At 39.6% G+C, this 23,992-nt stretch overlaps 1 protein-coding gene across 1 annotated transcript in view; it reads right to left on the reverse strand.

Annotated features, from left to right (window-relative positions):
• Positions 1-23,992, reverse strand: part of COL24A1 (collagen type XXIV alpha 1 chain) — a 3,617,818-nt gene that overhangs the window by 156,024 nt on the left and 3,437,802 nt on the right. Inside the window, exon 54 of the mRNA XM_044086026.1 lies at positions 10,379-10,414. Coding sequence (XP_043941961.1) covers positions 10,379-10,414 — 36 coding nt within the window. The remainder of the gene's footprint in view (positions 1-10,378; positions 10,415-23,992) is intronic.

The following is a 23,992-nucleotide window of genomic DNA, read 5'->3' on the forward strand; positions in this document are numbered from 1 at the left end:
TAAACCCCCACCACTAACACCCACACATAGCAACACTAAATCCACATATGCAGAGGCCCTAAACTGTAACCTGCCCAAGCAACAAGGACCTCTGAAGCTGAAACGCAAACAAACACCAATCACAACCAAAGTGTCACATAGTTCACAACACCAGTGTGCCACCCAGCAACAGCCCCTAAGGCAAGACAATGTACCTAACACTTTAGTCATAGGTGACCCTATAGTCCGGCACACTGATGTCCCTCTCACTAGGTTGAACAAGGAGAAAATTACAGTCAGCTGCTTGTCGGGTGCCAGGATCTGCCACATAATGCATGCACTCAAGTCACTCCACAACAAGTACAAATATGACTCTGTCATTGTCCATGTTGGAGTGAATGACTTGAGACATACCTCCCTGGACTACATGAAAGGAGACATGGAAGAGCTCTCAGATCATGTGGCCCAGGCAGGTATGACCCTAGCCCTGAGTAGCATCCTGCCTTCTCCCAGAATGATACCACAATATAAGGACAAAATGATTGACTTCAACAATTGTCTAAGCTTCTGGTGTCATTCAAAGGGGATCCAGTATCTGTCTGCCTGGGACGACATGATTGACAGACCACGATGCTTTGCCAGAGATGGTCTGCACTTGTCGCCCCTGGGATTCAGGTTACTGGCTAAGGCTCTTGCAACCCCTATAGTGCCTTTTTAGGCAAAGTTCAAAGGACAAAACCACCACCGTAACAGGTACAAGCATGCAAAATCTGAAGGTAATGCTACTCAATGCTAGAAGTCTAAACCTCAAAATGCACTCTCTCGAGGCACTCCTAAAAATGGAGAACATCAATATCTGTGCAGTAACTGAGACCTGGTTCAAGGCTCCAGAGAGCACGCCTGCAATACCAGGCTACAACTCCTACCACACTTTTCGGCCACCAAACCAGGACCGAAACACTAAAGGTGGAGGAGTGTCAATATTCACCAAGGATATTCACACCACCAGGCTAGTTGCCCAACACAATGCGTCTGAAATTCTCCAGGTGCAACTAACACTAGGTAAGACTGCAATCCAAATTGTAGCTTGCTACAGATCCCCCACCATACCCCAAGATTCTCACTACACCTTTCTAAACATACTGGAAAATATTAAGATAGAACCAAACACCCTAATACTGGGTGATTTTAACTACCCTGCCATTAACTGGGAAAACTACTCCTGTACCAACACCTTTGCCCAACGGTTCTTGGAATTCATAAATTCCAACGCCCTGGATCAACTAATCCATAGTCCCACCAGGGGGTCCAATATTCTAGACCTGGTCATTACCAACATGGGAAATCGATGCTCCACACCTATGGTCACCCCCTGGTTAGTCAGGTCTGACCATAAGCTAATCACCCTTAACATCCAGATCCCACCCCCACTCCCCAGTAAGGAAACCTCCATAAAAAACTTCTCCAAAGCTAACTTCATACTACTCAAGTCAGAAGTGACAAACTTCATGACACCCATGCAGATGGGAACTGAAAGTTCAACTGCTGAATCCTACACTAAGGCACTGTATGAGCACATCCACTCATGCATGAATCGTGCCATCCCAAATAGAACCAAGGTGCTCTCATCCAAAAAAGGAAGCCAATCTGGTGGTCCCCTGCCATAAACAAACTTTACAACAAAAGGAAGAAACTGTTGCAGAAAAGAGGAAAATCCCAGGATGCAAAAAACTCCCTTACAAGCCTCAGTAAGAAACTGAGATCCCTCATAAAATCCTCCAAAGCTAGTTATGAAAATAAAATTGCCAAAGATTCCAAAGACAACCACAAGGCATTCTATAATTATGTCAAGAATCTAAATGGCAATGCTCAGATCTGCTCTGAGCTAAAACAGAATGGCATTAAATATCCTGATCCCAAGGATATTGCCAATATCCTGGCAGATTGATTCAGTGCCAACTTCACCCCCCTCTCACCCCCTAAATGACCCATCTCAATACCAGAAGATTGTCAAATTCCAGTAATAATGGCCACACAGGTAAAAAACGCACTCTCCAAAGCTAAGAATACAGCATCCATGGGACCAGATGACATCCCGGGCTGTGTACTACATGAACTACAAAATGAACTGGCACCTCACCTAAGTGTCATGTTTAATCATAGCCTCACCTCAGGATTCATGCCCACTGAGTGGCACACAGCTACAGTTATCCCTCTCCACAAGGGGGGATCCACCTTGGATCCCGGAAACTACCTTCCCATCAGTCTGACAAGCCTTATCTGCAAAGCCATGGAGCGTATTATCATGGAACTTATAAACAAAGACATTGGCAACCTTCAAACACTGGACCCCACCCAGTTTGGGTTCGTGAAGGGCCGATCTTGTCTCCTGAACCTGATTGACTTCTTTGAATCAGTCTCCAGAGCCATGGACAAGGGTACGGTGGTCCACACAGCCTATCTAGACCTTGCCAAGGCCTTTGACACCATCCCCCACTCTGGAATCATAGATAAACTTACTAAACTGGGCATTAATCCCTACGTCACCCAATGGGTTGCTAACTGGCTTACTGAAAGAACCCACGCTGTAAAAGTAGCCGACTCCAAATCCAGCTCCAGACAAGTTACAAGTGGAGTACCTCAGGGTACAGTCCTGGGACAGCTCTTGTTTGGCATCTACTTCTCTGAAGTACAGGCCAACACTAAGGGACTCTGGCTAACAAAGTTCACAGATGACTGCAAACTGGGAGCCATTACTGAATCCCCAAATGATGTGGATACTCTACAAAAGGGCCTTACAGAAACAGATGCTTGGTGCCAGAGACATGGGCTCAAGCTCAATGCCAAGAAATGTATAGTTATCCCCTTTGGGAAAAAACATGTATCCGTGAATTACCATACAGGTGGCAGTACACTAAACACCGAAAATGTGATAAGAGACTTAGGGACACAGGTGGACAGTGGTCTCACCTTCGATAACCACATCGCCACAACAGTCAGGAAATCCTTCTATGTGGCACACCTCATCACTAAGGGCTTTTCATCCAGAAAAAAGGAGGTCATTGTCCCACTGTACTCATCCCTCATTAGACCCATTATAGAATACAACGCCCAGTTTGGTATGTACCTCTCAAGACATCTGCAACAACTGGAAAGGCCGCAGAAATACCTCAATAAAAGAATCACAGGCCTAAAGCAGATGCCCTATGCTGACTGCCATAAAAAACTCCAGCTATACTCTGTCACATATCGTCTACTCAGAGGCGATCTCTGCTTAACATACAAGGCCATGTCAAACCCAGAGCTGTTGGACATGCTACACTTAAAGAAATCCCAATCACTCAGAGCCACACGCTCCAGGGATCTAAACCTTGTCATCACAATAAACAAAACATGCTGGAGGGATAGGTTCCTGACCCAGAGACTCCCCAGACTCTGGAATAGATTGCCCATACATGTCAAGCAGAGTGCCTCTCTGGCCCTCTTCAAAAGGAACCTTGATGATTGGATGGGAGAAAGGAAATTCACCCCGGGAATCATGTCAGTTGCCCTGCTAGACAGGGGTCCATGGAAGTAAATAGTGTGGGAAGAAATAGCCAGGGAATTGTTATGGCTAGGCTTGCATAGGCCCTAGGTCTGATAGCCTAGTACCAACCTATGAACCTTTGAACCTATGAACCTTGCTGCCATAAAGTAATTTAATGTCAGCTATTTTTCTGAAATTTACTAGACTGAGGTTAACATCCTGTATCCCAGTTTCCACTGTTAAAATATATACATTTACACAGTTACAAAAGTGTATGTGTATTTCTGTTCTTATCCAGTAGGCACACTGTGGATCTATTTAAAACACAATCATTTGCATACCCTTTTCAACACATGTCTGTACAAACAAGTTTGATATGCACATATCATACAGTTTTAATACAGTTGTAACACAAGCATCTTACACAAATAATTTCGATATTCACCAATGACATATAACTATTTACAAAATTCCAGATAGCTGTGCTGGCAGTATCTCCTTTCGTGACAGGGGTATTTAAGCTTTTGTGATTTTTATCTTGCAAAAATGGATTTCGATTATATGAGGTTCGACCTTTCAAAGCACATCCATATACATTTATCTATATCTATATATATATCTATATATATATCTATATATATATATATATATATATATATATATATATATATATATATGTGATGTGTGTGTGTGTGTGTGTGTGTGTGTGTGTGTGTGTGTGTATAGAGTGGTACATGGTTGCATGGCACCTAGTTGTAAGTTGACCAGTGAATTTTGCTCCACAATTCACTTTGTCAACAATGTAGTGTTGAATAAAGTGAGACTGCATGGTAGTGGGGATGAAGAATCTATAATTTTTTCCCAATGATGTGCAGTTTCTGAGTCGGTGCATAAGAATGTATATCCTTCTCATCTAGCTCCCCATCTAGCAGCATAAATCTACATGGCTTTTCTCAGCTCATATCCACTCCTACCTTCTAGGTAAACCCCAAAACAAAGACAGCATCCTGGACTGGATCCTTACTAATAAAGATCCTGACCAGTACTCAGCAGGTACTCACCCAGAGGACATGAGTGATCACTTACTCACCTATGTTATCAAATTCAAGAAAATCACCCCCCTTCTTACAACCATAAAAAAATCAGGAACAATAATAAATTCAACGCCTCCATTTTTCAAACTGAACTTAAAGCCCACAACTGGACAATACTCAAGTCTCTTCCTCTTGAAGAGGCAGTTATCTACTTCAACACCACCTTCCTCAAGATTCTAGATTCCCATGCTCCAATACGGTCCATTAGAACTAAAACCAAAACCGCACCATGGCTCTCTAAGGAAACAAAATCCAAAATCCTACCTAGAAACAAGATGTGGGTCACATGGCGTACCTCTAAAGACCCACACTCCCACCAAACCTTCCGCAACTTAGAAATGAAACTAAAAGAATGATCTTAAATGATAAAAAACTTCTTCCTCCACCTCCAACACAAACACCTTAATAATCCACAAAAATTCTGGGCAGGCTTAAACAAGCTCCTGCACCCAGGCCAGGCAACCACCCCCACTCCAACAACTTGCAAACAACAGTGCCCTGTAAACATTGCTAACACATTCAATAGTTTCTTCACAGAAACTATACAATCCCTGGCCACACAATTCAAACAAACAACCAGCCCACTCCACTACCCATGCCAGCAGAATACTACAACTACATCAGATCATCTATTTACCTTGATCCAGTACCCATATCCTTTATAACATCTCTTCTTAAAAAATAAAACCCACTAAGCTAGCAGCTGACCTTCTCCCAGCTGAGTTTCTGCAAAAGCAGCTGAGGCCATTTCCTATCCGTCTCCATAATCATAAACCGTACCTTGTCAGAAGCCTTCATCCCTCCATATGGAAAATGTCCCACATTATTCCTCTCCATAAAGGTGGTAGCTCACTAGAGCTAACCAACTACAGACCTATAGCTATACTCTCACCCCTGGCCAAAATTATGGAAAAGTGTGTCCACAAACAACTGATGGAACACCTCACCAAAAATAAAATTCTAGCTAACTCCCAACATGGCTTCAGGCCAAATCACAGTACCACATCAGCCCTACTATCCTTTTCTAATACCATCAATAACTTCAGAAACAATAATAAACTATCATCTGCTTTTTTCTTAGACCTCTCCAAGGCCTTTGATATGGTGAACCACATTCAACTCCTCCATACATTAAAAAAACTATCACTCAGCAATTCCACTCTGAAATGGTTCCAATCCTACCTGTCCAATAGGCAACAGGCTGTTCTATGGCAGGACAAATTATCTACATGCCTACCTATTACACTTGGAGTTCCCCAAGGATCTATTCTTGGCCCTCTTCTCTTCACCATCTTTGTTAATGACCTGCCCACAATCACCCCCCCATGCCACATGCATTCAATATGCAGATGATTTGACTATCATCAGCGCTGCCTCCAACCTGGCAGACCTCACTGCTTCAACCCAAGACACCTTCAACCTAATAGAAAAATGGTTCTCAAGTCGACAACTAGTTCTCAACCCCAACAAAACAAAACTACTTACTTTCTCACCCACTAACAAGACTCTTCCCCCCACCTTCTCTATTACATCCTCCAATGGAATCACTATATCACCAGAAGCTCACACTAAGCTATTAGGTGTTACCATTGATGACACCCATTTCAATCTTACCATCAAAACCGTCAATAAAAAGCTTGGCTCTCTCTATAAAGTAAAACACTTTCTCACTCCTCACGCTAAAATTACAATTGCCAGCACACACCTACTATCAACTCTTTTCTATGCCTCCCCCCTCTTTACAAACCTAAACAAGACAACCCTTAACAAACTTGCTTCTTGTTACAATCACATAGCTAGATTTGCCACAAATTCCACCTTTAGAACGCACCACTGCACTAACTTGAAGCAACTAGGGTGGTTAGAGTTTTCCAGCCAACTCCATTTCAACCAACTCAAACGGCTCACCAGATACTGTATCACCCAGAGAAAACACCAGCTCTGAAAACATCGTTCACCCCTATATTAACCTGCAATCTTTACGCTCCTCCAATAAGATCTTAGCTCAAACTACCAAAGCCAATAATTCTGCTGGGGATTCTCTATTCTCAAACTTTGTAGGTAAAATGTGAAACTCCCTACCGACCATGCTCACCTCAGCACGCTCACTCCTACAAGTCAAAAAAGCTTAAACCCCATCTCAATACTCTCTGGCAATGTCCCTGTTCCAAACCTGATTAACCACTATCATTTACCCTTCTCTTACCTCACTATCCTTAACCGCTTTTTAACAAGGCCTTTGTAACTGACCTATGTTTTTTTATATGCTGCTGTTGTTTTTTTTTTCCCAAGATGTGATGTATCTTTATATTGTATTTAGAACTCAACTATCTTCCTTTTTTTGCATTAACAATGTTCATATGTCTGTTATGTACTTGGAGCTTTTCTCCCCGGGCCTCCGCTGAAAATGGACATGTATCCAGTCGGACTCTCCCGGTTAACAAATGTAAAATAAATAAATAAATAAATGTGGTTTACCTTCATGTGGTGGAATTCTGAGTTCTCTTACTCTTAGTGGTTTTATGTTTGGGAAATTTATTGAAAGTGTTTTGTTGAAACACACTTTTCGTCAAATGCTGGAATTACTGAATATAAGTAGATGGACTGTGTGTGGGTCAAGAAAGTGTGAGAAAGACTAGGCATCACAGCTGGTGCATGCATTTGTTTTTGGGTTAAGTTTACAGCTAGGTAAGGGGACATATTTTGTGTTGTGAGTGTGATGAATTATGTGGTATGTGTCTGAATGTCTTGTTTAGTGCTGGTGTTTTGGAAAAAAATTTCTGTACGGTGTATGGCTATGTCTAGGGGTAGTATGCATTAATAAGGTGAAGCAGTGTTAAACTCTGCCACTTGCTCATACCTCTCAACCTGCAGACATTGAAAATAGATAGAAAAGTTCTTGAAACGTTGGCACATTGAGAAAAATCTGGGAAAGTAAATACTGTAAAATTTTTATACCAAACAGTACATAACTCCTCCCACTCAACAGGGACTGATGGATACAGTTCACAGACACTTTTAAAAACTGAGAGTGGTAAAAATGATGCAACAATATAAGCAGCTTATCAAAGATGCAGTGTAAAATCTGTAAACATTAATGAATGATATTGCAAAAATCTACCTCAGAAAGTCATTTATTTTTGCTTCAGAAAAAGATAGCTGTAAAGTGTGGGTCATCTTTCTAAAAATTACTGGTGTCTTTAGTATGCTTGTAGTGTGATCTGGTATCATGGGAAGGGAGTAAATAGGGACGTGGGTCTGAAATAGGTACGGTTAACGAGAAAGTCATGTAAAGGGGTAATTCACACATCCAAAATATTCAGGAAGTTATGTGAAGGAGTACTTCAAGCCTGAAAATAGAGCTATATCTCCAAAATAGGTACAGTTACTGAAAAGGTCATGTGAAGGGCTAACTCAAACCTGAAAATAATCACTTAATTTCAAAATAATTCTAGTTATTCAAAAAGTAATTTGAATAGGTAATCACACCTGAAAATCAGGACATTCATCCAAAACAAGCATAGTGGAGAGGTCTGCATATACTACTGACTATCTGCTACTGCTGCTTTATTCTACTTTTCTACAATCTTCATTTAGACTACTCTCTAATACTGTTCTTCTCAAACTCTGGCTTCCACAATTTAAATAATGCAATTCATCCTATTCATTTATCTTCCTACATTGCTTCTTGTAATTTGCTGCTCATCCTTTCTGGCCTGGATCTGTTATAAAGATACTGGAACTTAATTCTCACTATGTTAAACAACATTCACAGTGGACCTACTTTCTGCAATTCCTGTTCTTGGATTCTTCTGGCACATGGTTCACTAATCATGGTTTTCTTTCTTACTGACCTGCTTCTTAGTTATACCTTAAACAGTCCTGTAAAGAACAGTGAATGTTGTAGTTTACTAATTCATATGAATGCTGTCTGGCATTCTGTACTCATTCTGTACAGTCGGCATCTCTGAATTCAAGCCAGCCAATAATGTTTAAACCCTTTACACAAAAATATCTGTTAAAGAAATCCTCAACTAGTTATTCATTAGTTAGTATATATTCTAAGTCTTCAATCATAATCAGTTTATGTGTTCTGCACATGAATGCCAAGAAATTCAACTTAAGAGTGAAGCTTAACAGATTAATCTTGCCATCCACATCAAGTACATATAAAAAAGGCTTATGACTGATGAATCATAATTACTTGTTGTGCATGGAGCTTTTTCTGTTCCATGTAATACCAATTACAAGAAAAGTGTTGTAGAAGGAAGTGTTTCACTGGCTTTCAAAGGTCTTGAAAGCCAGCCAGTAAAGCACTTAGCATTGTCAGACAGCAGGCAGAAACTAAAGTGCCCGTCAGTAGAACCAGTAGCTTTAAAAGCTGTTCTGTCACACTGTTTATAAATGTGGCAGTGTGACATTCTAACAGCTTTTAAAAGCTATTTTACCTTCTGCCATTGTTCTTTATACTTATCTTCCTCTTTTTTTTTATTTCCCCATTTATATGCTTTTGCCTTGAACATCCCATAAAGAGGGAAACCTGTGTAAAACACAGAAAAACTGCTGAGTGATTCTGTAATGCAAAAAAAAGTACATCATCCCTTGCTCTCTACACAGACAGTTGTTTAAAATGCAACAAATTTAGTTTGTGGTTCTACAGACTCTGTTTCTGTAAGGCCAGAGACAAGTAGAAGCTGTCTAGAACTACAATGGAGTGCAAATTATCATGCTGAAAGCAGTAAATCAGGGTGATTTATAAGTGTATTTTAAGGAATGCTTGATAGGCATTTTGAGGAAACCACAAATGTAAGACTGTTGTGAACAGTAGAATATAGGGTGTTGGTGAGAGGAAAGAGGATGGTGGGTATTCTTTAGTTTGAACCACAGCTTACTATTTACAAGAAATCAACAGATTCCATGAATTAAGACATCTTTAGCTGCCTTAAATTCTGTTTAAATGTGTCTAAATGTCAGAATCTGACTTGCCTTGTCTGCAAGTATAAAACTTTTATACTGAATGCACTCTTTAACAAGAAAGCTTGGCCTTTATCTAGTCTACCCAAACTAATTAAAACCAAGTCTACCCAAACTAATTAAAAATTAAGTCACATAAGGAAATTATAGGTCATATAACAATCAATAAGTGCGATGACAAACCACTTACTAGAATTTTTTGTAGTATTCAAATACCTTTCTTATTTATAGTTTTGGTGAAGGGCTAAATCATGTTCTCTTTTAGAAGGGTGGCACACAAAACAGACTCCAGCATCATTCAATTAACTAGGCAATGTTAAACGAAGAACCATATTTCAAAAACATAGCATCAATATAACAGATTAACACCTGCAGTACATATTCTAACTACAGCTCAGTAATTTACACATAGAACATGAGGCACATCTAGCTGAGAAACGCACACACTGACAGCTGAACTTAAAAGATACTACCACAGCATTCTAGCCAAAGTACCATATGCAGCAGAACCAATATATGTGACTCCAGCTAAGTTTATTGTCTAGTATGTGTCATATACACATTAAAAAAATCATAACTCTTCACTTGTACGGTTGCAACAGTCATTTTGATGACAAAGAGAAAGAGTACGGCCATTTAATAAGGAGACCAACACACACTGAGATGCTGTGCTGTATCAGTTTTTGGAACTTAGAGAATGGATAATCACAGTACTTTTCCTAAAATGTGTATCTGCTGACTGGCTGCACATGATTTTTTTCTGGTTACAAGTGGTAAAATCCTGTTAATATTCCTTTATACTTACAGGAGGACCAGGTCTTCCTCTTGGTCCCTGAGGACCCTAGAAAAAATAAAAGGAAAAGAGCATTAAAATAAAATGAGACGAAACAACTTCAGGCCATAACACATTCTTTTTTATTTGTACACTAGACAATAAAAATTGTATTACAACATACAATGTCAAGATCTAGCTCACAACCAGTTAAAAAAATACATTTTTTTTCCCTTATTCTAGTTTTTTTTTTTTTTTTTTTTGATGTTGCCATTTTTTCAGGGATCATTTCTATAGTTTGTCACTAGAGAGAGAGAAAAAAGAGTACATACATATTCTCTATGCTATTGCACACTGTGACATCCCTCCTCTGGGCAAGTAATCAAGAAGCCTCAATCCTCACCACTGACACTGGTGGGGAACGTTCATGGTGAGAAAACAGACGCACAGTATTTTCAGATGAGGCTCTCTGCACCAAGTACAATTTCCCTTAAGAACACAAAGGGAATACACACTCCAGTCCTGGGGCTGGGCTTTCCTTCCAGGCCCCAAATAAGCCTCCCCAATGACCACTCTAGAATTCAGTCCTTAGCCAGGTATTCAAAGCCAAGTCCTCCAATGCCCTGTCTATGAAATCAGTGCTCTCAGTGTCCCTGTTCAAAGTAATTGTCACACACACTCTCTTTGAAATTTGATTTTCACACATACACACACACACACACACACACACACACACACACACACACACACACACACACACACACACACACCCACCCATCTGGGAAAGGTTGGCACAGCTTAACTGCTCTGACACTGTAGATGTGCTGCCACCAGAACACCTGAAGCCATCTACTTTAAGGCTCTTACCAGGGTACCCAATTACACTTATTCTAGTTAATACTTATACAAATGGTAGTGGTCAGCCAAGCAGCAAGACTTTCAGGAATGTGGACCCACAGTGCCACTAAATAAATGCAAGTACTCTCAAAGGTCAACTATTTTCTAAAAGACCAGCCACAATGAAAGGTTTAGATATATTTAATAATAAAAATATGAAAATACTGAATATCTATTTACAATAAACACCAGAGTTTAGATCACAGGAAATATAAAAAAAACAACACAGATGGAAAGCCTCAGACAGATAACAGAAAAAATACATTTAGCTTATCTCACTATATTTTTCTAACTGAAGAATTACTGTTTCCTAGTTACTTACTAAAGCAAGGCAAGATGAATGTGGATCACACCTCTCTACCTCTTATTTCAAGAAATTTGGACAAAGCCTGAGAAAATGGGGGGACAAAGGCCCAAAAATAGGGATAGATTTTAAATATTGCTCTTATAAATGTAGAAAGTTGCTTGAATAACAAGGCTTGTTTTAACATACATTTTCCGAAGGATTTGAAGTCTGAAACTCAAAATGTATGCCATTATTTAGTGACTTCAATCCTCAGATCATCTCAGTGATTTGTCAGAAAACCCCAAATTCTATGAGGAATAGACCAAAAATATACGGCAAAAATCTGGACATTCAGTGAAAATCTGTACAGCTGAGACATATGACATGGATGAGTGTCTTGTCAGGTCCAAAAACAGAGTGCACCAGCAAAAGGGGAAGCCACTAGTTCAGGTACATGGACAGGATCAGGGTTTAGATGTTTTAAATGTAACAAGAGGGGCCATGTAGCATACAAATGTACACTGAAGCAAGGCGGGGAACAAAAAGTGAGGGGAGTCAGCAAGTGGCAATAACAGCATGTCAGTGGTGGGATTGAGGCTTTCTGATCACTGGCCTAGAGGAAGGACATCACATATACATTGTATAGTTGCACTTCCTGTATGACTGGACCACATGCACAAGGTAGCTGTTTATGTCTGGTCATTCATAATTTTCTGCAAAACTTGTCCTCTTAGAGGTTGTAACCCAGAAAATTGTCACCACCACTCAAATTATGTGCATGCCACCCAAGCATATAGACAATATTATCATACACTGACAATACAAAGTATAAACATTACTTACACTCTAGTGTGACTAATCATCCATTTTTCGATACTCACTCTTGCTCAATAAAATATAGTACAAACAGCAATATTAGCCTTAGTCCATATTCTATAAAACAGCAGTATGCTTTACCTGTCTTATCTTGCAGACATTGATGCAGTCTAAGCCCATTCTGTATAACAACAGACTGCTTTACCTTTCTCATCTTATGGAAGCCTGTATCAGTGGCCTAGAGGGTAAATCACTGACTACAACCTGGGTGACTTAGTTTGAAGAGTGTCTTGGGCTCTTGATGGCACATACAAGGAGGATGGGCATGCCCATTCTTGGTAGGGTGTGCAAGCTTGGACATACCCTTGTGGCTGATCCCTGGAAGATGCCTGTGAAGTGCAGGGGTGCTGTCCAGAGGGAGTAGGGTTGTGACCAAGTTGCATATGGATGATTGGATGATATGATAGTGTAGCCCATTGCAAACCTCTCCATTGAATAGTACAGACTCAAGCAGGGAGCTGGTCCTTATGGGAAAACACTCCTTTGCAGGAGTATGATGTTGACCTAGGAAACTTTGACTTCTTGACCAGCCACAACCATAATATGTTGGAACTTGTCCAGGGGTGGATAATTGGATATGGCTGATCTAATGATTGAGTAGAAGTCCTGGGACCAGTTGATGGTCAGCTATGGGGAGCCAAAATTGTCACAAACAAGAAAACAAAAGTTCTGACCTTCTGGAAATTGATGAAGTCTAAGTCCATTCTGTACAGCAATAGGTCACTTCAACTGTATCATCTTTCAGACACTGATGTATTCTAAGCCTATTCTGTGTGACAACAGGCCACAACACCCATCTTATCTTCCAGAAACTGATGCAGTCTAAGCCTATTTGTGTAAAAAATAGGCCACGTCACCCATTTCATCTTCCAGAAACTGATGCAGTCTAATGAAACTGATGCAGTCTAAGCCAGTTTTGCAATACAACAGATCTCCTCACCTTTCTCATCTTCCAGAAATGGATGCAGTCTATGAAGTTCTCCCACCTTTTCCTTGCACTGCTCTGCACAGATGTATCTATAAAAGAAACTCTGTGAGTTCTGTACTGGGGGAGTGTACCTTGCACTACAACAGCACTACATAGATCTCTCAGTGGCCTTCTCAGACTTTACTGACAGCTGGAACATAAGAAAGAAAAGGTATGTTGTGCTATGCAATGTGCACCACTGCTTTTACTGCTGTCAGTACTGTAATTCTTTAAAGAAGTTAGAGAACCCAGAAAACCATGACTATCTGTGATGGAATGCAAATCAATAAGTAGGTATCATGGCTTCAGACATTGTATAGTCATACTACGTACAGTATGTGAGTGCAGCTTTATATTTAATGGATGTGTGTATTTTTAAAAGAGTTTCCTTTCTATTCATTTGTTAACCATGTAAGAAGACTAGCTTGAGAATCTTTTTCAGACATGTCCTGTGCTAAACGTAGCCTGTATATAGACACAGCAAAACTTAATATGCAGTACGTTGTACATGCACACTTCTACACTTCACTGACTCACACACATACACACACAAATGCATATTTCATCAATGAACACAGGCATAAGATTTATATGTAATGTAGAATTTGAAAAGGGAATCAATGTCCTTGACCTTATTCTTCCTAATATGGGAGAGTCATGCTCCACCCTTTGCATATCATCTTCACTCTTTAGGTTAGACCATAAAATTGTTTCCCATGAAATGAAACTGAAACCAGAGATGCCAGTAGCCCCTAGAATCTTTAAAAATTTCAAAGACCAGGAAAGCTACATCAGTAGACCATGATAATATCCCATTAAGTTTCTTAAATTGCATGAAGCATGATTCAACTATGGCCCTAACAACTCTGTTTTTGTACCAAACAAAGGGAGGAAAGCAGGAGTCATATACCTGCACAAGGGAGGGCCATCCATTAACACTGGTAATTACTGCCCTATAAGTCTGACCAGCCTCATTTGTAAAGCTATGGAAAGACTAATCATGGAATTAATCAAAAAGAACTAAGTGAATGTCAAACATTGGACCCACCCCAGTTTAAGATCGTCAAAGGCAAATCCTCCTTAATCAACCTAACAGACTTCTTTGAACACATCACCAAAACAATGAAAAAAGACAAGACTTTACCACACTGAAAATTTGCCCTTAGGAATCAACCCTGTAGTTTGACACTTGGGAAGAAATGTGACAATGACTTAACATTCAACCAACATGTGTCCACAGAGGCAAGAAAGTCCTTCTTTATTGTGCAACTTACAAGCAAAGGGATAGTGTCCAGTTCCAGGGAAGCCACTGCCTCCCTATGTTCTCATGAGGCCAATCACTGAATATAATGCCCCCTTTGACATGTATCTGGTCAGGCACATGCAATAACTCAAGCACCCACAGAGGTTCCTCAAACTAAGAACATATGCCTAAATTTCCTACATGGACTGCCTCAAAAGACTGTCAATGTATTCAATATCCTGCAGACTTCTGAGAGAGGACCTGTATTTGGCTTGTAAGGTATCCCTGACCTAATACTGATGGGCCTACTGCGCATCTGCAAGACTCATTCCAGGGACCTAAATCTTTTCTGCAACTTAAACATGACAGTTTTCAGAGACAAGTACAGTCCTCAGAGCTTACCACTACTGTGGAACATACTCCCTATCAAAAGTAAAGCAGTAACTGGAGCTGTGGATGGGAATGAGGGAATTTACTTCATACTGCTCCCCTGTACTAACTATGGATAGAGGCAGCACCTAAATACTCTTTCCTACAATATGGCCCTAGCAAATACACAATGGTATTACTCTAAAAGTATGAGCTATCTCACTCAGAGATAATCACTGTTTTATTGGTAGTATATAATTACGGTCCTTGGAATCGGGCAAGGGTAATTTATAAGTAGGTACAATATATTTGCCTGATATTCTAAGCTGATGTGTGCCAAGTATGTTTTCTTAGTGACATAAAATAGAGACTTATTTTTGTTTACATTTTATTTTATTTTGGTTAACTAGTTAAACCTACTAAGTCCAGCTGCTTCTTTTCAATGGTAATCCAGGAGACCTGTATGACTAAGTGACTTGCTCACAGGTGTACACAAGTAAAAAATTAAGGGAATCAAGCACAGGATTAAAGGATGAAATGATTTAACATCTCTTAAACTAAATCCATGAATCCAAACTGCCAGATAGGCTAAACATTATAATACACATCAAATGTCTATACACAGAATCATGCTTCCACAAGAAAGTCAAAAGCATGTTCATTTGTTAGTTCAGAGAGTAGCTAGCAGAGATCTATATGCTGATGCCTTGCAGTCTTTCTGCCAAAATATATTGGAAGCAGCAATCATATGATTTAAACAGCAAACGACGAGTAAAGCACACTCAAGCTTTGCCAATGTCTTTGAGTTTTCTGTTACTGGACCAACACAACATTTCTTAACTTTTTTTTCTTCCAGCACACTCAAGGAGTTCTTCTCTTACCTCTCAACCTCTTAGTACAAGAATTCTGGACAAAGCCAAAAATATTGCTCCTATAAATTTAGAAAGTTGCTAGAATAACAGGATTTGCATTAGTATGCTTTTTCTGAAGAATATGAAGACTGAAACTCAAATGTCTGTCATTATATATATACTGACTTCAATCCTCAATGATTTGCCAGGAAAAAACACATTTTATGAAGAACAGACTGAAGATATTACGCAAAAATCTGAACATCCTGCAAAATTCACAACTGTTGAGAGGTATGTTCTGCCTATTAGACATTACCACAGAAATATTTGCATTGAGAATGTCTTTAATGGAAAACCCAGGGAGCATTTTCCACACTGTAAGTGCAACTAGAAAAAAAAAGATTTATCAGAAGCATGCATTTTAAAATTAGGGTGATTTAAGGCTAGTGCTCCATCTGTCTGAGAATGAAAGGATTAGGGGTTTTAAAGGCACTGAATAAAAGAGTAGAGCAACTGCCCAAGAAGAGTATTCCATGATCGAGGGTGGTGAGAACTAGTCCTTTCAAGTACAGAGAAGAAGGGAAATGCTAGAAAGGGATACAAAACTTACTTACATTTTTACTTAACGTTATCTGTATTCTGGAAAAGCAGGCAGGGATGGGCAAGACATACTGCAGTTTAGGAATTAGGATATTTTAGCAAATGTCATACATGCTTCTGGGTTTAGCATCCTTGTTGCCTTACAATAACTTTGTATTTGGCAAACTATCCTTTGATTAGGATGGAGTGGCTGGATAGGCAAGGGGGTAAGGTCAATCCATAAGGCAATGTATTTAAAGCAGAAAATGTGGAAAACAAGACTGCAGGGGATACTGAGATCAAGCATGGGAAGCCTACTGAGTCAATGGGCAATGCCAAAGACAATGGACTAATACAGAATGATAATGTAAGAATTACTGGATATATGTAAAGGATCTTCCACTACAAACAAAAAAACAATAATCCTGTTACTTTAACAATGGTATCTGCACAATCCTTTTTTAACTAAGGGATCCAGTGCAAAACTTGAACAAACCACTTCATGATGAATTGTCAAAAGTAAGGTAATTGAATGGTTCTCTTACATCAAATTGAAACAGTCTAAATCAATGAGCTGCAAGCTCACAACCATTTCCATAGAAAGTAAAATAAAAACAACGAAAACATTTTTTTTGCAGGGGGATGCCTTCCTGAACTCTGCCACTAGGGCAAAGCATCCCCTCAATCCCTTCCTTAAATATAGTAACGACAAAGTCACACAAGTACAGAAAGCAGAATAGCACAAGGGTGAAGATATATCATTCCTACAACTCTTTACATCACTCAGCCGCACAAAGTAATAGAATTAAACTTCAGCTGCAGTCTATATAACTAGAGAAACAACAGAACTTCCCATGCCTTCACCTTGATTTACATAAAATCGACAATGACTAAATACATCACAGGTCAAAGCACCACCAATCACAGTGGTCATAGTGATACTCACAAGTAGCTTGATGTGTTTTGTTCAATGACTGCAAACTCAGCAAACCTGCCCAAGAAGAAGTCATGTTTCTGTATTCTATGATATAATGCAACCTCTCATATTTTACTCCTTAATTATATAATTCTAAAAATATGTTCCTTGGAGGGCATTAAGTAGTTGATACTTATCACAATAATAAAAGCAGCTTCATTTTCTGTTTCTCCTTTTTTGGCTACCAAGTTTCTTACCATTCACAAATTCCTTTGGAAATATTTTTGTGGGGAGACCACTTCACTGATTGGACCATTATTTCAGTCTTATAATGTTGCACTGGGTAGCATGAGCTTCACTTGTTATCATACTGTGATGAGTATGGACTTTTTCGCAATGGCAGAATTGTGAACAGACTTTCACTCCCCTGGGTACCTGTTAACAACTCCATTTATGTATAACTGGTTCTTCTCTTACAATATGCCAGATTCCAGCAAATGGGTAGCAATGCACAAGAAACCCTAATAAAGAAGAGTCAGTCTCTAGCAGTTCATTCCTCTCTCCCATGAGTCAGCCTTCTGGTACCCAGCTCTTTACTGAAACCTACATCTTAATGGACATATTGCTTCTGTAACTGTTTGTTGACTGAATCTGTTATGTTGTATTAACATGTGGTCAATTTAATTTAATTCAATTTTCCCCAGGCTAGTGAAAGCGGATAAGGTACACATACTATACCCAGAGTACTTGATAATAGTTTTCACTCTTACTCACAAACACTGGCTAATGTACAATGTATGTACTGTACCTGTGTACTATATATGTATTCTACCTGTGTTCCATATTTCAGCTGTACACCACAAATCTATTAATTACCTTTATTTTTAAATTAATGTTTTCTTGTTTGTTCTCTCCACTGTAACTGTTGATGTGCTGCACCACTGTAAAAACATGTCTATTGTAATTTGTGTGTATACTGATCATGTCTAAATATCTAAATGTATCTGTAATTTTTCTATGTGGAGCTTTTCCCCCCGGGCCTCTGTTGAAAAAGGGCATTTTTGGCTCAGTCAGACACCCCCGGTTAACAAATATAAAATAAAATAAAAATAAACTGTTTAAGTGAAAAATTCTTACCTTATCTACTTATATCAAGGGAAGAGGCTTTAAATAACTGGGGATGGGCATAATGTAGACATAAGAGGTTTTTGATAGAAATACATGTCATTTGTTCGTAACCTCTTACACCTTTGGTCCAAAAAGTAAAACTAAGAAAATATGACTTAAACTTGAGAGCAAAACAAATCCCAGGTGTATGCATATCTCCAACTATGTGACACTCTAACCATCCACACAGCAGACAACATATAGTGTGCTGGTTTGGGGATGGGGTAAAAAGACCATGAGCCAAAAACAGCATGTAAACAGGCATGAGAATGTCCAAAGGCATAAAAGACACTACGATGGTTACCAACAGCAGGAAAACAAAACAACTTAACCAGACCCACTGTATTTAGGTCTTGTGAAGTTATTTTTATTTACTATACACACTGGATATTTAATCAAGTCTGAAAAATACTTTTGAATGCAGTTAAGTAATTTTCTTTATCTGACTTTTGCAGTTGTTGATGTATTATGCTACTGTATAAAAACATCTTTCATACAATTTGTGCCATAAGTGCAAAGACTTAAGATATGAGATCTACTGTGGACTTTAAGCAGTTGTGTATTTGCAGTTGGCCTTGTTGGCCACTTTGTTCAGAGGGAAAATCACGGCAGTGTTGTAAACTCTTTTCAAGCTGTAGTACAAGAGTCCTGAAGGCAACATGAAATAAAACCAATACACCAAAGGCACAGCAGCTTACCAAGAATGACATTCATAACCAGTACTATGCCTCATAAAAGTGAATGACCGTATTTTAGAGATCTTTACCTGTCTGTCTCCCTGTTGAGCACACACTGGGGTGCAGTCATTTAATAAAAAGTGCTTATTCCTATATAAGTATGCAAGACTGTTGCCTCAGGCTATCTGCAAACAGCAAATTCAGCAGCCTTTAAAAATTACTAACTATCCGGCAAACCAGTTCACAACTAGTAAAAAAAGAATGTGCAGAATCCTGTGAAACTGATTACTACACAATATATTCATGTTTCAGTTTTAAAAGAAGAAAAGCTGATACTGTTTTCTTTGAAAAAATGTCCTGCTATGTAAGACAAGCTCACTGTCTGATTTTCTTCGTCTCTACTAGGACTACTGTTTAGTAAGCTGAATCACTGGTAAAACATGGTTCACTTGACAGGATATATGCAGAATATATACACGCCTTCAAAAACAATGAGACCATTGTAGGCTGTGTTTTAGCTACAGCAAAAATAATAATGCATCTCTTGTAAATCTGAGAATATGCATGTTTTCATTTTCAACAGGGCTACAGAAAACTGTGGTAGGTATCCAGAGAAATTAGAAAAGCCTGTCTGGTTGCAGACAGGAAGACATTTTTTTCTGATGCCCAAGAGGCCTCTTACCCACAAGTTTTAAAGTCCATCAGGAATGCAGTGTTTGTCACGGCTCCAGAAAGCAGTTTAATGCTAGCCAGCAGTATTTTTGAGGCTTGCCTCATAAGTCTATATATTATTTTAAATGCAGTACATAAATGCAGCTTTCTTTTGTATGACTGCAGATACTGACTTTGTTTTACTTTTGTTTGTTTTATTACATAAAGCAGTAAGCTTAACATTTGAAAATGGAAAGAGAAAATGGCAGTGTGTGTGTGTCTGTGCATGCATGTACTGTGTCTGGTGGGGGTCACTCTCAACATGTGCAGCCACCACTGCTGGAGTGACAAGGTAATACAGATTTGCTTTCAGCATGCATTTCCAACCTCCCACAGATGGCAGGATTAAAATATAATGCAATATTTAGTAGGCCATATTCTGCTTTAAAAAAGACTTTGATCTTTACAGAGACAGCACCAAGAAACTCAAAGTTATGACTACAAAGACTACATTTATATACATTACTTGCACCATTAGTTTCTTAAATAACTTTACACATATGCCACTGATTAAATCAGGTTAGCAGAGGTAAGGTGATGTGATCATTTTGGAGATAATGTTGATGAACACAGAGTTGTTGAGTCTACAGTATCAATCAGGAAGTGTGACAGGGAATCTGAAGCCACCTCAACTACTATTACTTTGCTGTGACTGGGTATCTGTGAAAGACTGTATATATGTCTATTGGTTACCACTATGCCTCGCTGTTTTATACATACTGCTATGCTGTAACAGACATCTTACAAAGCAAACTTATTTTTGCTTATCGTTTAAGTTAAACTTATACATAAGGTCAGTCACTGGCAGAAGCATATATAGGATGGGTGAAGAGGGCAGCCACTCTGGATGCAAGGTGTTAGGAGGCATGATCTACAATTGCCGATGGGACTTTATTACAGTACTGGCATTCGGAAATCAATACCAATACTGCAAATATTGTCAGGGCAGAAGCTCACAACAGCTGAAATTCTTAGTGGGTGGTATGGTAACTGTAACAAACCACTTGCTACAACAAGTGGCTTGCTACAGTTTAAAGAAAAATATATATTTTTTCCTTTTTTTTTGCTCCAGATCGGGGGAAAGGACCAATTTCCCTTCCTCAAATTAAGAGATGGAGCATAGATCAGGGAGAACAGATTTAATGGACCAGATCAGGGAACAGAGACTGGACCCTCCATTTTTTTCCTCTGTAGCTAAGAGGAATAAAGGATGCCAGATCAGGGAACAGCACTACACACTAAATGAACAAACTTCAGCTCTGGTCAAAAGACAGTAATGCTGCTTCAAAAGATTGGTGTGGTGCATTTTAGACAACCTACTAGTGAAGTAGAGCTGTGTGTAAAATACCTACCCCAACATTTAGCATTCTTCAAGTGGTTACTATAACAGTAAATTATAACATTTGGGTTATATTTCACGTTTCCATGACTTTACACCAGTCAAAGCTTTTATCAGTAGCACTGCATTCCTTATGACAGATTCCCATGCCAGCATTTCCATAATACTCTCAACTAATAAGTGCACACACGCACATATGCATGTGTGTGTGTGTGTGTGTGTGTGTGTGTGTGTGTGTGTGTGTGTGTGTGTGTGTATATATATATATATATATATATATATATATATATAGTTTGTATAACTATATAAAAAGACTTTTTTAACTGTTCAGAGTTGAATAAAGCAATAACTGAATTTAGTTCAGAATACATTTTAAATAAATTGCATTTATTTAAACTGTATTTGCTTTAATACTGCTACACACTGAAGTGTGCTAGCTTCCACTGCACTTGAATTTCTTTAGTGCTGTTTTAGCTGCTTTTCTGTAAAAAAAAAAAAAAAAACTCTAAGCCTGTTTCCTACCTTTCCTGTAACTAGTGTAGTCCAGATACAGATTTGCTGTATCCAGGACTGTATGTAAGCTTCTGAGCCCCAAAAGCCTTTCTGTGCTGGAGGGAAGCCTTCTAGCTTATCAGTGGGAATGATAAGCACTAGGTAGCCTATCTACCACAAGAGGAGTGGTTTCTGTTCTAGAAATTGTAGTCTATTGGCCGTTTGGGCAGTTTTTCCATCTCTTTCAACTTCTGGTTTAAAAGCCCATGTTTGCACTTGTTTCCCACCTTTCCTGTAACTAGTCTAGTTCAGATACAGATTTTCTGCATCCAGGACTGTTTGTAAGATTCTGAGCCCCTCAAGCCTTTCTGTGTTGGAGGGAAGCCTGCTAGCTTATCAGTGGGAGTGGTAAGCACTAGGTAACCTATCCACCACATAAGGAGTGGTTTCTGGCTCAGAAATTGTAGTTATTGGCCGCTTGGTCAGTTTTTCCATCTCTCTCACAACTTCCTGATCATTTGCACTTGTTTCCCCCCCCTTCTTGTAACTAGTTTAGTCCAGATACAGATTTGTTGTATGCAGGACTGTTTGTAACTCTTGAGCCCTCCCAAGTCTTTCTGTGTTGGAGGGAAGCCTTTTAGCTTATCAGTTGGAGTGGTAAGCACTAGGTAACCTATCTACCACATAAGGAGTGGTTCTGGCTCAGAAATTGTAGTTATTTGCTGTTTGGGCAGTTTTTCCATCCTCTCAACTTGTTGATTTAAAAGCCCGCATTTGCACTTGCTTCCCCCCTTTCCAGTAACTAGTCTAGTCCAGATACAGGTATGCTGTATCCAGGACTGTTTGTAAGGTCCTGAGCCCCCCCCCCCCAAGCCTTTCTCTGTTGGAGGGAAACCTGCTAGCTTATCAGTGGGAGTGGTAAGCACTAGGTAACCTATCTATCACATTTGGAGTGGTTTCTGGCCCAGAAATTGTAGTTATTGGCTGTTTGGGCAATGTTTCCATCTCTCTCAACTTTCTGATTTAAAAGCCCACATTTGCACTTGTTTCTTTCCTGTAACTAGTCTAGTCTGGATACAGATTCTTAGTTTTAGCACTTGAATTTGCTTATTTGTGCTCAGCTCTTGTTCAGAACTTGTTGTAAGCAATAAATAAGCTACAAATTACTACAGCACTCAACCTTCCTCATTACCTAGAGAAAAACAATTTTTGTACTTACTTTTCTCACTTGCTTAGAGAAAAAGAGCTGTTGTACTCACTTTCCTCACTTATCTAGAGGAAAATATTTTTTTATTCAGGCATGTCCAAGGGTCAGCTCCCAGTGTTCTCCCCTGTCTATATGATGAATCTGGGCAACTTGGGGCAATGTAGCAATTGCCTCACATACACAGACAATCCTCTCCTCCTAACACCCAACACTACAACCAGTGAGAGATGCACTTATCTAGCCAAACTGGAGGTAAAGCTCTCTCCAACCAAGACTGAACTTGATAGTCAAGAGGAGAACGTAAACACTTGCACCACACCACACTCATCACATAGTCCCACTAAATCTACACCACCAAAATCCACACATAGAAACACAAAAACATTTGCGTAGGCTCTCAATAATAATCTGCTCAAGCAACAGAGACCTCCAATGCAGAATCGCAAGCAACCTCCACCCCCAACACAACCCAAATGACACACAGCCCAAAGACTCAGTGTGCCACTCAACCACAGCCCATAAGGCAAAACAACGTACCCAACACACTAGTCATAGGTGACTCTATAGTCAGGCACACTGATGTCCCACTCACCAGGCTAAACAAGGAGAAGGTTACTATCAGCTGCCTGTCGGGTGCCAGGATCCACCACATAACCCAATCTGGTCACTCCACAACAAGTACAAATATGACTCTGTCATTTTCCATGTTAGTGTGAATGACCTGAGACGTACCTCCCTGGACTACATGAAAAGAGACATGGAAGAGCTCTCCGATCTTGTAGCCCAGGCAGGTATGGCCCTAGCCTCGAGTAGCATTCTGCCATCGCCCAGAATGATACTGCAGTACAAGGACAAAATGATTGACTTCAAAAATTGGCTACACTTCTGGTGTCATTCTAAGGGGATCCAGTACCTGTCTGCTTGGGACGACATGGTCGACAGACCACGATGCTTTGTCAGAGATGGCCTGCACCTGTTGCCCCTGGGATTCCGGATACTGGCTAAGGCTCTTGCCACCCCTATAGTACCTTTTTTAGGCAAGGTTCAAATGACAAATTCACCACCGTAAC

This window comes from Protopterus annectens, chromosome 10.part0 (genome assembly GCF_019279795.1).
Source record: "Protopterus annectens isolate FY-2018-M chromosome 10.part0, PAN1.0, whole genome shotgun sequence".
Classification (NCBI taxonomy): domain Eukaryota; kingdom Metazoa; phylum Chordata; order Ceratodontiformes; family Protopteridae; genus Protopterus; species Protopterus annectens.